Here is a 14477-nt window from a genome sequence, read left to right on the forward strand (position 1 = left end):
AGGACGACACGCAGCATGGGCGGTTGTGGGCAGGGAAGTATTGTTACCAGACTCACACCTGTAATAGAGCCGTCTCTGAGCATGTTCAGTTCCTCTCCGTGCTGAAATCGCGCATTTATAATACATATAAGGGTCTAGATACTCGATGAATGGAGTGAAGTATGATACAATAGACATTGTCCTTTTGCACGAATATCGCTCGTGACAAAGCCGGCCAGTGGTAGCAATGCGAAGATAACCACCGGCTACGTTCACGCATGAGAAGCCTGGAACCGAACTGAAGCGACCATGAGCTGGCCTGGAATAGGCTTGAACTTTTCGAGATACTCTTTGTAGGCATCACTATGCGACTATCAGTAGAAGCAACCCGTGCGCCGCAGATCGACCTACCTTGGCGGCCTGCGGTCAGCATAGATATTTCCCCACATGTAAACTTCCGCCGCGGCGATGGTCAAGATTGACTACAAGCTGCGCTCAGCAAGTCATGTGGCACGCGACGTGAGAAAGGCTACGTACGGGCATACGGGCACGCATGGCGCTGAGCATGGTGATGTAGAAAAAGGTTCTGGGGACGATCTGGGTTTTGCTGAACCTGACTGGACCCTCATGCGACCCAGCGACCCAGTCTATATACCTCCCTCAACTCCGGTGAGCGACCGTCCTGCAGGAGGCCACAGCGTCCATACCAAATTCTAGGCCGTAACATTACCGTGCCGGCGCTACCTATTCTAAGCAGTATGAGCTCCGTGCGCTGTTAGAATGGTATGACAGTCAGCGAGTGAACCTCGGGCGACGTCTATGAGTGCACGTCGAGCTCTAGGCGGACCTGCTCTCGAGCGCCAAGGATGCTGAATGAGAGTTGCCGTGATTCCTGGTTCGCGCGTTCACGTTTAGTGTCCATTTCGGGCATAAAAGGCTACCATCTTACTCAGGGCCTCTGTAATTCGCCATGTCCGCCGGTTTACCTGAAGTTCAATGGTAGCATATGGTGCAAGCTGCGTCGGAGTAATCGGCGTGTCGCCGCCGGAGGCGCACGGGATGAGGTAGCGCCATAAAAGGCTGGCTTCCGGGAAGCCCTACGACATCAGACGGATATGAAAAGTGCATATGAAATATACGGTGTCGATATGGCCCTCGAATCTCATGTAGTTACAAATCCGGCAGTTCTCTCTGTACAAGTCTTGTCCATGTGCTCTCTCGCCACCAGTCCTCCATCGCGTCGAGACGTTCCCACAGCGTCTCTTCATCAACGTTGTAAATCTCGTATTTCGCGCCGGTAAGCACCCTAGCATCACGTCTGGCTACCTCCATGGCGGCCCTGTTCTCTCCTCTGCAGCGCACGTCTGGTCAGCGGAGCATGTAGTGAACGAGAAGAGCTAACCTCAGCAGTTCCAATAGCTCCTTTCGATCCGGGAAGAACAACCGTGGCTCGAGCACGGCTAATATTCCCAATGATGCTCGAAATAGAAACGAGTCACCCTCTAGGAGAAGGATGTCCCACAGGCGAGCACATGCTTCAAATGGCAGGTGATCCAAGAATAGCGGGATCAACCAGGTTGGGAGGTACGCTGCCGGCGATATTTGGTGTTGCTTAAAGTTGAAGTAGACTGGAGTAGTGGGTGTAAGTATCGTATCCGCATTGAGACACGAGACAATATACTTTTAGGCATGCCGTCAGCAAGCAAGGTATCGAATATACTGTGACTTAAAAGTGAGTGCCTGACGGACATCCAGTCCCAGCGACAAGTCGTACCGGTAATACGCTTCTACCTGCGGGCAGGTTAGCATGGATTCGAGTCTAAAAGCTGCGGACCAGCTTACATCGGCTCTGCACGCCTCGCTTCCGTAGAACGACCGCAGGCAATGCCGTTCGAGCAGGTTTCTTAGGACAATGAACCCGGGTGAGGGTGCCATATTTAGTAGAATCATAGCTGCGATCTTGGCTACACCCTTGACGTAACCAAGACCTTCGTCGGACCGTGCAACAACCCAGGCGCAGAGCATGTCTTTCAGGTCCTGATATAACGGACCCCGCTCCGGTGCGAAGAGGTGTAGTGAAGGCAACGTGCTGGCAATATCCTCTTCAATGAGATCGAGAACCGGTTTGGGGAAGCTGCCTGCGGAGAGGGCACGATTCACGCGCGACACACATCGTTTGAAGGCGTCTGTCCGCCTGATCATTAGCAATAGCAATAGACGAGAAGGGACGCGCGAGGGCGCACCATTGCTCATAGCGAGTCCATTCCCCACGGCATTCTGCCACATTGTGGCGCGCAGCTTCGAGGGGATGCCTTTCCACCATAGCTTTCGAAGAGCCGGCTTTTTATATACCATACGCCAATTGGGTAAGATCTCTCGCTGCCAGTGCACGAGTGATTCTTCTATCTGACTCTCCCTCGTGAGACGTCGCTCTTGCAAAGCCTTTCGTCTTTTTTCCTCTGGAAGGTAACAGGACAGAGACCGAGCATGTCAATGTAGCATAAACAAGAGGACACCGAGCGTGTAAGAAGACTGCATTGGTTATCTATTACATATGCCACAAGGAGGAGCTCTCTTTCAGACTCACCAGCTGCTCGGCTGCGCTTCATCATGATCTCCCAGTCGGCCATATGCCTATCGTCCTCTTCGCGGGGCTTCGGTGGGAGGTAGGTCGGGCGTGTCCTGTTGACAACTTTGTCGAGCATACTCGGGCCGACGGACCTGGACGCGCGGTGCATGGCTGTGAAGGTACTAGTGGATGCATTGAACTGAGCGGAAGTCGGTGTAGGCAGCGAGGTCGAAGCTATCATGGGAAGAGAAGCCGTAGATGAGACACTGGTTGCTGATTGAGGCGTAACGGGAAGAGGGACCGTTGTTGCGTCGAGCTCTGGCTCAATATGAGGAGGAGGCGTTGAAGGGGTATGGCTGTGCTCGGGTTCATTAACTGGTGGAGGTGTGGCCGCCTTCGCTACGATAGAGTCTGCGTGCTCTTCGGAGGCCTCCATCTGCACAGCAGGATACTCGGCGTCCTGAAGGTCGGACTCTTCGCTATATTCTTGGATTTCCTCCTGTGCGCCTTTATCCGGATGAGGGGACTCAAGGCTCACGGACGAGAATTCGGTCGAGAGAGCGATCTCATCGAGGGCTTCGGACTCGGAGGTATAAGAAGCCGTCCGGGATCGTAGTGATAGAGGCTGCTGGGTCGGTGGGAACGACCGGTCGTCGTAGCGTCCGTCGATGTCGAAGGTGGACACGGACGCGTGAGGCTCCTCTGCAAAACCTATCCTGCCTGTATTATCGGCGAGCTCGTGATCGGTGGGCCAGCCAGACTCTGCAGTGATGTAGCTACTGAAGTTCTTCTCGAGCTCTTGGCGTATAGCCGCGGGGGAAAACTCGTACGGCAAGTCGTCGTCTAGCGTGTCTGAGAAGGCGTCGTCTAAGACAAACGGCTTGGGTATAGTCGACTTCGCAGGCGTTGGCTGGCGCAGTGGCGGCGAGTGGAGCTCGTCCTCCGAATGGACGCTCATGGCTGCCGTATACAATGAGAAGGGTTACGTGTGGGAAGGTGAGAGCGACGAGTAAATGCTATGCTTAGAGCAACCGCACATCACACTGACACTCCCCGCAGCTGTTCCTAGCTGTTCCCCGCCCAAGCGCGCGCGACGCGTTACGCGTGTGACGGCCTACGCTGACTCTCGAAACTCGACCGGCGAAGCTTAAGCATAGAGCTCTGTGAGTACGCATCTCGAGGTAATCTGCAGAGATATCATTGACATGACAAGTCGCTCATGATTGCAGAAGTACTTCTTGTCCTTGCGGGCCATTCGTCCTCCCTTTTCCCCACCGACCACAAGGTCCATCCTAATTTTGCGCCTCTCCTTCATCCCGGAGAGCAACAATGTCTCGAAGCTTTGGCACGGATAGCCTGCATATACCGCAAGATCAAGCAGACCTCCAACGATCTTGCACGTTCACCGTCACGATATGTATCGGCTTTATGCGCGACATTGAACCATATCCTGCGAACAGAATACGAAAGCCTGGTCGTCGACACAGAAGCCAAAATCCTCAAGCGCGACAGCAGCCTCGTTGCTAGAGGCTCTTTCGTCCCACTGTCATCTATCCGTGCCATATTCGCCGAATGGGATGCACCTCTTGTAGCTCTGGAGTCCCTCATGGACGAGCTACAATCAACAGCACAGTGGCAGCCAGGACCACTCATTGACCTACTTCTAGCCCGCTCTAATACAGGCGTACATCGCACCGCATCCATCTATTCTCGTCTTTGTGAAGCTGTCCAAAGAGTCTGGATCGCACAGCTTCAGGCTTTCATGATTCATGGCTCCGTAGCATCCACCGACCCTTTGGCATCTTCCGACTACATGCTCTCAGAAGGTGCCATGCCTAACTGTGTCTCAACCCAGTCTCGGGACTCTATTGCCTACGTCGGTCGTGCCATCGGAACTGTGAAGGCGGCTCGATGGGAGAAGCAGTTCCCCAGGCAGCAGGCCATGGAACACACCAAGCACCTAGACAGCGTCCTGCCCCAAGATCGCTATGAGTTCGACCGGATCATCGCAGACATCCGTATTGCTGTTAGCGAGTGGTTATGGCTTAATGTCCTGACTCAGAAAGATGTCGATGACGCCGTCGAATCACTGTGGGTGTTTCTCTTGATATCAGTATGTGTGTCATTAAGTCTCGTGTAGAGCGAGCTACTTCTTGCTACGAAACGGCGAATTTGCGCTGTCTCTCATTCGCGAGATCGAGCGGTTGAAGATGTCCAGGCTTACTGGCAGGACAGGGCCGAACACAATGATCAGGGAACAAGACTTGCGACTTGCTCTCCTCCGCGCCTCGCTCGGTACGAGTGCTCAACATGATGCTTCGCTTTCTCGCCTCAGCTTCCAGCTGCCGACTGGCCCTCTCCGTCCTTTGCTACCTTCTTTTGGTCACGGTCCCTTGGTCAACGATGTGTTGGCATCAATGAGCAATCTGCCAGAGCACACGCCGTTCGACGATCTGTTGCTTGGCACCCCGCTTATTCTCAACTACAGTGTATCATGGCCACTGGACCTCTTCTTGCACGCATCTGACTTGCGAATCTACGCCGCACTCTTCGCCTATCTCTCCTCGCTACGTAAAACGCACACGCGCGTGCACTTGTGCTGGACAGCCCTTTCCAACGCACAACGGGCACGGCGAAGATGGACCGGCCTGGGGGAAGGCGGTACCGCAGAAGACCTAGAAGTGCGGAAAGAACTGCTGCGGTGTGGCTGGGGCGTCGTCCGTGAGATGAGCTGGTTCCTGGACACCCTACTGGGCTATGTTATGACGGAAGTTGTTGACATCGAATTCCGGAGACTAAAGGTCTTGCTCGCGGGAAAACCTGCTGCGATTGCCAGACAGATGACGGGTGGCCAATCGCGTGGCGATTTGAACCCGGCTTCAGCATCAACCTTTCCCACATCCCACAGCACCGCGTCCACTGTGTCGTCCACGCATCTAGACTTCACAACTTTGCGCCAGCTACACGCCACTTATCTCGAACGACTCATCACTGGTTGTCTGCTGTCCAATTCAGCTCTGACATCTGTCATTCGCTCAATTCTCGAGCTCTGCGAACAATTTGTCGCGCAGGTCGAGCGATGGGGCGGAGACATCCTGCCAGAACTTCTATCCGAGGGCAGTCTAGGCGCAAGGGGCGACAGAGTGGGCGAGATGGTAGAAGAACGAAGGAAGATAGTCGCGGAAGTCAATGATGTAAGAGGACCCTGGAATTGTAGCTCCGTATAGCATGCTAACGATCGCTGTTCCTAGGCCCTGAATGCGCTGCTCGAGTCGTTTTATGAGCAGCTATCGTTATCGACAACTCAGCAGCCTTTCTCGGCGGGTCCTGACGCCTCGAAATCGACGATGTACAATATGAGCACGGCGAACACGACGGGATTCCACACATTCATTCGGCCGAAGCGTGGTAAAGGCCTTGCGGGCGACGAAGAGGTCCGACGGCACGTCGAGAGACTGTTGCTGCGTTTGGACTTCAACGGCGAGTTCTCAACGCATAGAGTCGGCCGGCGAGCAAGGCAAAAGGGCTTGGACATTTTGAAGGAGGGCGGACTCACGTAGTTCGCGTCTTTGACGCGTTTGATGGCGCAGCTATCTGGCAGAGCTTCTGTCAATTTGCAGACGAATGGTGCTACTTTTCAGCAGATGTAGACGTGGCAGGCGGCGATTCAATATATTCGAGACGAGTACGTTAAGTCAAGGTGGTGAAAACGGTTTGAGATTATCCGATCTGAGGTTGATGATCGCGTCAAGAAGTAGTTTATAACTGTCACATCGCATGAGTCTCCCAGCTGCTCTTCGCCGTCTCTCTCTCCAGTCCCGCCATCTCCACGCCTCTGCAACCATGAGCAGCCGTTGGTCCATGTCATCTTCAGCCTTCCCGTCGCCTCGCTGAGCGTTCTCCTTGCAGAGTATACCACTCGTCAGGTCGGCGCTGCCAACACCCTTGGTGAGCCTCTTTGCTGGCAATCCAATTGGCGAACTCAAGCTCATCGCTAGACATACAGAGCACCGTGTCTTCATCGAGAGAACGTCTGACCACCTCGTCGTTTCCCCATTCCACGACATTCCTCTCTTCGCTGACCAGAACAATGGCGTCCTCAACATGATCGTCGAGGTTCCCCGCTGGACCAACGCCAAGATGGAGATTTCCAAGGAAGAGGCCTTCAATCCCATCAAGCAGGACATCAAGAAGGGCCGTCTGCGCTACGTCCGCAACTGTTTCCCCCACCACGGCTACATCTGGAATTACGGTGCTTTTCCCCAGGTGGGCCAGCCTGGTTTTCCTGTCATGATTCAGCCCGCTCAGAGTTATGCTTCGGCAGACCTGGGAAGATCCGCAAGCGGTCCATCCCGAGACCAAGGCCAAAGGTGACAACGATCCTCTCGATGTTTGCGAGATCGGCGAGCAGGTTGGCTACACCGGCCAGGTCAAGCAGGTCAAGGTTCTCGGCATCATGGCCCTCCTTGACGAGGGCGAGACTGACTGGAAGGTCATCGTCGTCGACGTCAACGACCCCCTCGCGTCCAAGCTGAATGACATTGAGGACGTCGAGAACAACCTCCCCGGTCTCATTCGTGCGACCAACGAGTGGTTCCGGTGCGTTTATTCTTCGTCACGCGACTCGTTCTACAGCGTTGACGGAACACCTTCTCAGCATCTACAAGATTCCCGATGGCAAGCTCGAGAACCAGTTCGCATTCTCTGGCGAGGCCAAGAACAAGAAGTATGCTACCGAGATCATTCACGAGTGCCACGAGGCCTGGCGCAAGCTAGCAGTCTCTGGCGAGAGCCCTGCCAAGACCCCTTCCTACGACCTCTCGATGTACGTGTGCACTCTCCAAATCTCTAAACTCAAACCTTAGCTAGTACTCTGTTAGCCGCAACACTACCCTCCAAAGCACTCCTGGCTACACCTCCAAGAACGATGCCGCCTACCAGGGCATTCCTTCCGACTCTAGGAAGCCTCCTGCTCCCATCGATGGTGCCAGTAAGCAACACGCTTACCTTCTGATATCCAATGTCTAACTTCGTTCCTTCAGTCTCCAAGTGGTTTTATATCTCCTCTGCCCAGGTATAGACCACTTCCATGTAAAATAACAGATTTGAGTAGTAATTGCTTGTCGAAGGACGACATCGACAAAAATATACCTTCCAATGCACCGTTGCGCTCTCGCATTTGAAGTTAAGAATCGAATAGCAAACATGAAGAGGGTATCTGGATTTTCACATGCACAATTTAGACGATGCAGAGCAGTCACCTCGAGGCCAAGACGTTTGAAAACAGCATGCACGAGACATTAGCTAATGCAATATACTAAAGCTACATATTTACACTATGAAGGCAAAGGGTATGTATTCACGAAGCCTCTGTACTACTTCCTAGAAGCCGGCGGTGTCATCGTCTTAATTTTTCCAGCGTGCCCTCCTGTGCAGGCGGGTAGCGGCAATACTTGTCTGAGATGAATGTTACCGTCCAAGTGCCCTCGAGTGCAGAAAAGATCGAGTATTCATTCGTTGTTACACCCGAGACGGTGTGTGTCTCGAGGATCTTGCCTTGCTGGCCCTTCTTATTTGGCAGCTCGGCGCGCTGATATGTGAAAGTGAATGGTGGCTCGCCGATGAGTGTGAAGACGATTTCGGCTTGGTCACCTGTACGACCGTGACTCAGTGGTTAAGTCTAACTGTCAACGGTCGCACTCACCCTCGTGGATATCTTGCACGATGCGCTTTCCGTGTCCAACCTGCGCCGCCGGCAGCTGACGCACCTGATAGCGCAAATCTGTCACACCTGTCTTGCACATTTTCTGCTGATGAGCAATCGATGTGATGGCGAATTCGCCAGGCTGTTGTTGGATGAACGAGAATGGCGACGCCCGAGCCTCCTGCGTATACGCCTTGCCGTTGACCTTGTATCTGCAGGTGGTCAGTATAATTCTGCAAGATGCAAGAACTTCAGAAACTTACCCGATGGTCCATGGTGGCGTGCCCTCAAGTTGGAAGTGCGAAACATCACCAACACAGTAATGCTCCTTTCTATCGAATGGTACAATCGCTGCGGTCTCCGCGACGTCCAGCCAGATGCTTCTTGACATTGGATCGGGCGCAGCCTGCGCACACCCAGAGGCGTCCTGCACGGACTCAATCGTGATGACGTGTGGGCCAATAGATTTGAAGGTGTAAGCAGGAACGTTCAACTTCCAGCTATGCTCATCCAGAACCACAGTCTCATGGTATATATCACTCGCAGCGAGATTCTTAATGGAGATCTGAAGTCGGAATGGCGGCGTTCCAGACAGCTGAATGAACCCATCTCCGCTGTGCAGATCGTGCGGCGTCAATGTGTCACCCATGCAGTACGTGACGCGGTTTTGATTTTTGAAGCGAGTAGAAGGACGCGTGAGCACTTGCTGCTCAAACAGCAGACGTTGCGATCGTGGGATGGTGGCCTCCCTGTGATTCGATAGAGGATAGGCCGCATCTCCAATTTGCTTGACTTCATAGTATATGCGGGCGGCTTCGTCGGTATGTAGCTGGAAGCGCGTCCGAGGCTGGATGCTGCTGAAGGTTGGCTGATCCAGGATTTTCGTGCCACCACTTGAATCGTCTCGAGCGACATTGTACATAATCTGGAAAGGTGGTCGCCCTGGAAGATGCAAAATTAGTATGTCTAACAAATGAAACAAACGCTACACACCTGTGAGGTCCAGATCCACATGATCAGAAAAACCCTCGCAAACTGGCGATAGGATATGTGAACTATTATACGGCTCGTATGTGGCCTGTACTTCGGACGCGAGCCTGGCGATAGGTCTAGACACCCAGTCGACCGCATAGTTGGCGGCGTCTGCGTTGATTTCTCCTGGACATTGAGAGTCCCACACCTCGAGAAGCTCATACAACCCCTTCTCGGTCACGCGCAGCTCGTCGTTAGGGGTTGACAAGGTAGCGGTAAAGACTTGATGAGATGTTTCGGCACGACGATACTTGATGCGCCATGGCCCGTCGCCCGTGAGGCGAAGCGGGAGTGTTGCCTTCTCGCCTTCCAAGGTGGTAACCTGACGCTTATTGCTGGGGCCATAGAATTTTGCGGTGGGCTACCAGAAATACATGAACCAATGCATCAAATGAGGGCATGGATACATGTACGCACCTTGACGCGACGAACGTTGGCGATAATGCCGGGAACGGAGATGGAACGCTTGCAGCCGTATGCATCTTCGATACTCGCTGCACGACTGGTCATCAGCACTCATACGTTATAATAAATACTAGATATCTTACCAAGATCAATCTCGAAAGTGCCACCATCTCTGTCGACAACAGGCGGTATTGGAACCTGAATACTCTTCCTCGAGTTCGTAATCTTCGGAATGTGGATGATTTCCGAGCCCTTGGGACCGACTACTTGAATGTCAAGGTTCCATGGACCGGTGCCCTGACCGATAACAATCAGATCAATATGCAAATGGCGAAAACAAGCCAAGCAATCCAACCTTGAGATCGACGTCAACATCGACGACACTTCCCGAGCAGCTACTAATTTTCTTGCGACTCCTCGTCCCAGCAGTGTTGTGCGCGAAGTCTGCCGACGCGGGCGGATGCACGATCTGATCAATGCTCGGGCCCTTGAGCGCTACCTTCCTGTAGTTCTGGTCACTGAGATGTGTGAAGGTGAAAGTATAGTGTCCGCTGTCCTCCGGCTGAATCGTAAATTCACCACGTGACGTCGCAAAGGTCTTGGAGAACTCTTGAACGGGGCCTTTGTCCTTGCGCTGAGTGTAGTACACCTGGAAGGGGGGTGCACCATGCAGGACAAGGGCGGCTGACACTCCAGTATCTCCAGAGCTAACGCAACTGTGAGTGAAGCACGCGTAATGTTAAGAAAAATTGGAACCCACCATTCATGTATCTTCTTCCACTCAATCTCAGCGGTGGGGATTGGCCTCTCGACAACTTTACAAGTATCAGGACTAAGGACGTCGCCCTCGCAGTACTTGCCCTTTACGCTTATAATCGAATACTCTCCAGGCATGTTGGCCTGAAGCGTGAACTCCTTCCGGTTACCAGGAGAGGTGATGGTCTTCGTCCATGGCTTGAGCTTCTTGTACGTCTTCGACACGTCCTCGTCTGCAAGCGGTGCAAATTTCATATCCACGTCCCAAGGAGCGTCCAGTCCATCAGACTCTTTCATGGCGAGGGTCAGTGCCGTTTCAGAACCAATGAGGAGCGAAGCGGGCTGGCCAACATCGCAATGCCTGAAGGAGACACTTGGTCGACGAAGAACAGTGATAGAACGTGCTGTAAGATTGTGATGAGGCGTGTTGGTGTGACTTACGTGTGCACCAGCTTGCACAACGTTACCAAGGGCGTCCGAGACCGACTCTAGAACGTATGAATGTGTGCCAAGCGAGTCGAGATTGACCGTAAGGGGAACGCTGAGCTGCTGAGCTGCCCTCCGTCCAGAGCCAGCGAGTCGCCACTTGTCGCCATTGGGTCGGTGGGTATGAAAATCTTCCCCCTCGATACCCTCAACCATGAAAAGCTCCTGCTTGCCATTGATCTCCCGACGCCACTTCAGGCTGAGTGGAGGTACACCATAGACGTCGATCTTGAGTTCAATTTCTTCTCCTGCACCGCTCTTTAGTCCCGGAGAAGCGCAGCGCATGTTGTCGCCGTGCTGAATGACGTTGTGCTCTGCGAATGCAGCGCCCGGGCAAGGAACAATGGGGACGTCGATTGGGTAGATCAAACGAGCTTCAACGCCAGATGCATCCAAGACGTCTTCTAGCCTGAGAGCCCCGGGCTTTGTGACGCGAATGTGAACCAAGGATTGGCTCTTTTGCAAAGATGGAGAACCGTGGGTCGGTGTGAATTGCTCGTCGTCGTCGTCGTCGTCGTACTCATCGTAGTCTTCCTCAGATTCGCGCTTTGCAGACGCCGCAGAGCGCGCAACTTGCAAGGACTCCTGACGGGAGTTCTCGATCGCCTTCAGGTCCTTCGCGCTCAGCTCGAATTTCTCGATCTTGCTGACCGCGCCTTTAGTCTTCTCCTGCTCTCCCGACACGTCCTCAATGTACCCTAGTGGGGTAAGTGTATACTTGAGGTTTACAGAGTTGGTGTTGTTGAGCAAGACCGGGACGAGGAGGCTTTGCCCGGGGGCGAGACAGAAGGTTTGACTGTACGGGTTGAGCTTCGCGGTGCTGATGGGTGACATACGGACAGTATGTTGACCAAGAAGGTGAGAGTCGCGATTTCCACTGCCAACGAGGCCCCCCAGTCCGAGGGCGGGAAGAACCTCCGATAAACTGAATAGCGGTGCAGTAGTGGCGACTTCTCCGTGGTGGCCTACGTGACAAGGGATATAAACGTGAAAAACATGCGTTGGTTCGACAGCAAGGACCACTCACTAGCCGTGAACATCCGCGGTATGAGAGCTTGAATGTCTCCAGCACCAATATCCACGCGTATACCGCCAAAAAAGAAACCGTCCAGCAACCACAGGATTGCGATTTGTAGCAAGACCACAGATTTTGCGTAGTTGAGTCTTGGTATCCGCAACGACGAGAGACTCATGCAGTAGATGAAATCCCATATCAACCATTTGAAGGTGTATTTCGCTTGCTGTCCCTCGCTGAAGAGATACCGGAAAAAATCGAAGACTTTGATGGCCTACAAGGTATGCTAGTCAGTACACGTCTACGAAGCCGTGAATGGTCATAGTAGGCAGAAAGGTCGAAGACGCGACGTCACTGGTGGTAGCAAATGATAGCACGCACCTGAAGAAGGGCTCCAACACTTAGAGCGTATAGCCTCTGTGAAGGAATATCGATATACTTTTCGGCTATCCGTGGTGGCGGATGAGGCGTGCTTGGTGCTTTCGACATAGCGGTCTGCAGCCAGGCGAATGGGTATTGGACCGGTTATTAAGGGTGCTGCGGTCGTTGCTAACAGATTTGGTCGTCGAGAAAGGGCATGAACAGGTCGTGGGCGGAAGGTCTATAGTTGTGGAGGGCAAGTTCGGTGGACATTGGACAATGATGAACGCGCCGGAGCACATGATCGCACAGAGAATAAGCGCCCACAGGTCGCCAGGATTTGCTTCCACGCGAGGGTTGCGTGCACGATGTTCACACACAGCGAGAGAAGACCAGGGTTATAGTACAAATGTACACGATATTTACAGTCCGAACATTGGTATCCTACAATTAGCTGAGCAACCAGAAGACGAAATAAGCACCGAGCAAGCCAAGTAAGACCTTCGCCTGGGGATCAAGTTTGCTGAAGAAATTGGCACCTGGCAATTCGGGGGCGGAAGGGGCCGGCGAGCCACCTAAGGTCTGTCCTTTTCCTTGAAACGTAGCTGTGGAGGGCGACCCAGACGCATGTTTGCGCACGGTGGACTCAAGTGCTCTGTTCCCACATGTTATGAATGTCGCGCGGCATGAGAGCAGATGTAATACGTACGCTCTGTTTGCCCCTTGGACTTCATCTACTTTCGTGCTACCCTTGAGGAAGACAAACGTTGGCCTAGCATGCATTACTTGGCAAGCGGTCCAAGACATAACACAGCACAGATATACGCACATGGCTGCGACTTTGTACTGCCCCGAAACGTCGCTCGCAGCGTCCACGTCACACTTCAGGAAGTTAACATTCTGGTACTGCTTGGATAGTGCCTCAAACGTTGGAGCTATCATATGGCATGGCCCACACCTGCGCCGAACGCATCAGCCTAGATACGTCGCTGCACGTTACCCACCGCCCTGTTAGGCTGCGCACCATGTTGCGTGAAAGTCGATGACGGAGAGTTTATTCTTGTCTTTCGACAAGATGCCGTTGAGTTGCGAAAGGGAGGTAATGTGTGTAATTGACATGGCTAATTGGCGAGATAGTATGTCACTGGAAGACAGCGAGAGTGCATAAGCCTGCTGCCACGCTTCACGTGATCGGCGTTTATAGGACCAAACAAGACCACACGCGTCCGTTAACCGTTATATTGACGCGAGAGGCCTCGATACTTCTTCACTTCCAACCACCATCTCCTCCTCTCGAACACCCTCGCTCGAGCACTCTCGCCCCCCTCCGAGCTCAGCAGCATCTTCGGCCGCCACTCAACCACTACACAGCTAGCATATCATGTCTGGACGCGGCAAGGGCGGAAAGGTGCGTGCTCTTAGGTGTCTGTCGCTGCGTGCGCAAGCATGCTCATTGTTGTCGTTGTCAACAAGGGTCTCGGCAAGGGCGGTGCCAAGCGTCATCGCAAAATTCTTCGCGACAACATCCAGGGTATCACCAAGCCCGTAAGTAGAGCTTCGGTTCTCCTTTATCTGGATCTCATGTCGTGTGCCGCAGGCTATCCGTCGTCTCGCTCGTCGTGGCGGTGTCAAGCGTATTTCTGGCCTCATCTACGAGGAGACTCGCGGTGTCCTGAAGATCTTCTTGGAGAATGTTATTCGTGATTCTGTCACATACACCGAGCACGCGAAGAGGTACGCAACCTCCACCTTTTCTCCTTCGCCCTTGCTGATAAATCGATGTGCAGGAAAACCGTGACAGCGCTCGACGTTGTCTACGCCCTCAAGCGGTCAGGCCGCACTCTCTACGGCTTTGGCGCGTAAGGTCTCTGATCGGATGCATCTTGTTGAACTATGTATTTCTATACTCGACATCATACTCTGTGATTGTGGTTGCGTATTCTAGCACGCATACTATATGATATCATGTTATACTGTGAGCCTTGAGTGTTATGTGAAGCAGTATAATTATGTTGGCACCGTTGGTGGCCTGTGAGTTCTAAGGCTGTCTTCAATGATCACATGCATAGAGTTGGGTATATGCTGTGCTTGAGAACAGCCTCAATCAGCAAGTATAGTTATCCTGACTACACCAACATTGACATATTGACATGACACATCAGTAGTGCAAT

General features: G+C 53.0%; 5 protein-coding genes across 5 annotated transcripts; 2 read left to right on the forward strand and 3 right to left on the reverse strand.

Moving 5' to 3' along the window:
- Positions 1-1149: 1149 nt before the first annotated feature.
- Positions 1150-2717, reverse strand: PHACADRAFT_82585 (uncharacterized protein; the record flags this gene model as incomplete). Its single annotated transcript, XM_007390736.1, has 6 exons — positions 1150-1330; positions 1382-1607; positions 1661-1698; positions 1754-2165; positions 2223-2438; positions 2567-2717. 6 exons carry the CDS (start codon positions 2715-2717, stop codon positions 1150-1152), a joined length of 1224 nt encoding a protein of 407 aa, XP_007390798.1.
- A 1041-nt stretch (positions 2718-3758) lies between these two features.
- On the forward strand, positions 3759-6283 carry PHACADRAFT_111920 (uncharacterized protein). The gene is made up of 3 exons (XM_007390737.1): positions 3759-4639; positions 4689-5742; positions 5800-6283. Exons 1-3 carry the CDS (start codon positions 3768-3770, stop codon positions 6106-6108), a joined length of 2235 nt encoding a protein of 744 aa, XP_007390799.1. The 5' UTR covers positions 3759-3767; the 3' UTR covers positions 6109-6283.
- A 900-nt stretch (positions 6284-7183) lies between these two features.
- On the reverse strand, positions 7184-12622 carry PHACADRAFT_180505 (uncharacterized protein). Its single transcript, XM_007390738.1, has 10 exons — positions 12328-12622; positions 11959-12220; positions 10450-11896; positions 10045-10405; positions 9833-9986; positions 9702-9778; positions 9246-9645; positions 8516-9194; positions 8253-8464; positions 7184-8200 (listed from the first exon to the last, which is right to left on the reverse strand). Exons 1-10 carry the CDS (start codon positions 12433-12435, stop codon positions 7947-7949), a joined length of 3954 nt encoding a protein of 1317 aa, XP_007390800.1. The 5' UTR covers positions 12436-12622; the 3' UTR covers positions 7184-7946.
- Positions 12623-12756: 134 nt separating this feature from the next.
- On the reverse strand, positions 12757-13425 carry PHACADRAFT_83237 (uncharacterized protein; the record flags this gene model as incomplete). Its single annotated transcript, XM_007390739.1, has 4 exons — positions 12757-12961; positions 13016-13078; positions 13136-13264; positions 13331-13425. The coding sequence occupies 4 exons, from the start codon at positions 13423-13425 to the stop codon at positions 12757-12759; spliced, it is 492 nt and encodes a 163-aa protein (XP_007390801.1).
- A 164-nt stretch (positions 13426-13589) lies between these two features.
- On the forward strand, positions 13590-14283 carry PHACADRAFT_247942 (uncharacterized protein). Its single transcript, XM_007390740.1, has 4 exons — positions 13590-13714; positions 13780-13851; positions 13904-14040; positions 14094-14283. The coding sequence occupies exons 1-4, from the start codon at positions 13688-13690 to the stop codon at positions 14167-14169; spliced, it is 312 nt and encodes a 103-aa protein (XP_007390802.1). The 5' UTR covers positions 13590-13687; the 3' UTR covers positions 14170-14283.
- The last annotated feature ends 194 nt before the right edge of the window (positions 14284-14477 follow it).

This window comes from Phanerochaete carnosa, assembly GCF_000300595.1.
Source record: "Phanerochaete carnosa HHB-10118-sp unplaced genomic scaffold PHACAscaffold_1, whole genome shotgun sequence".
Taxonomy (NCBI): Eukaryota; Fungi; Basidiomycota; class Agaricomycetes; order Polyporales; family Phanerochaetaceae; genus Phanerochaete; species Phanerochaete carnosa.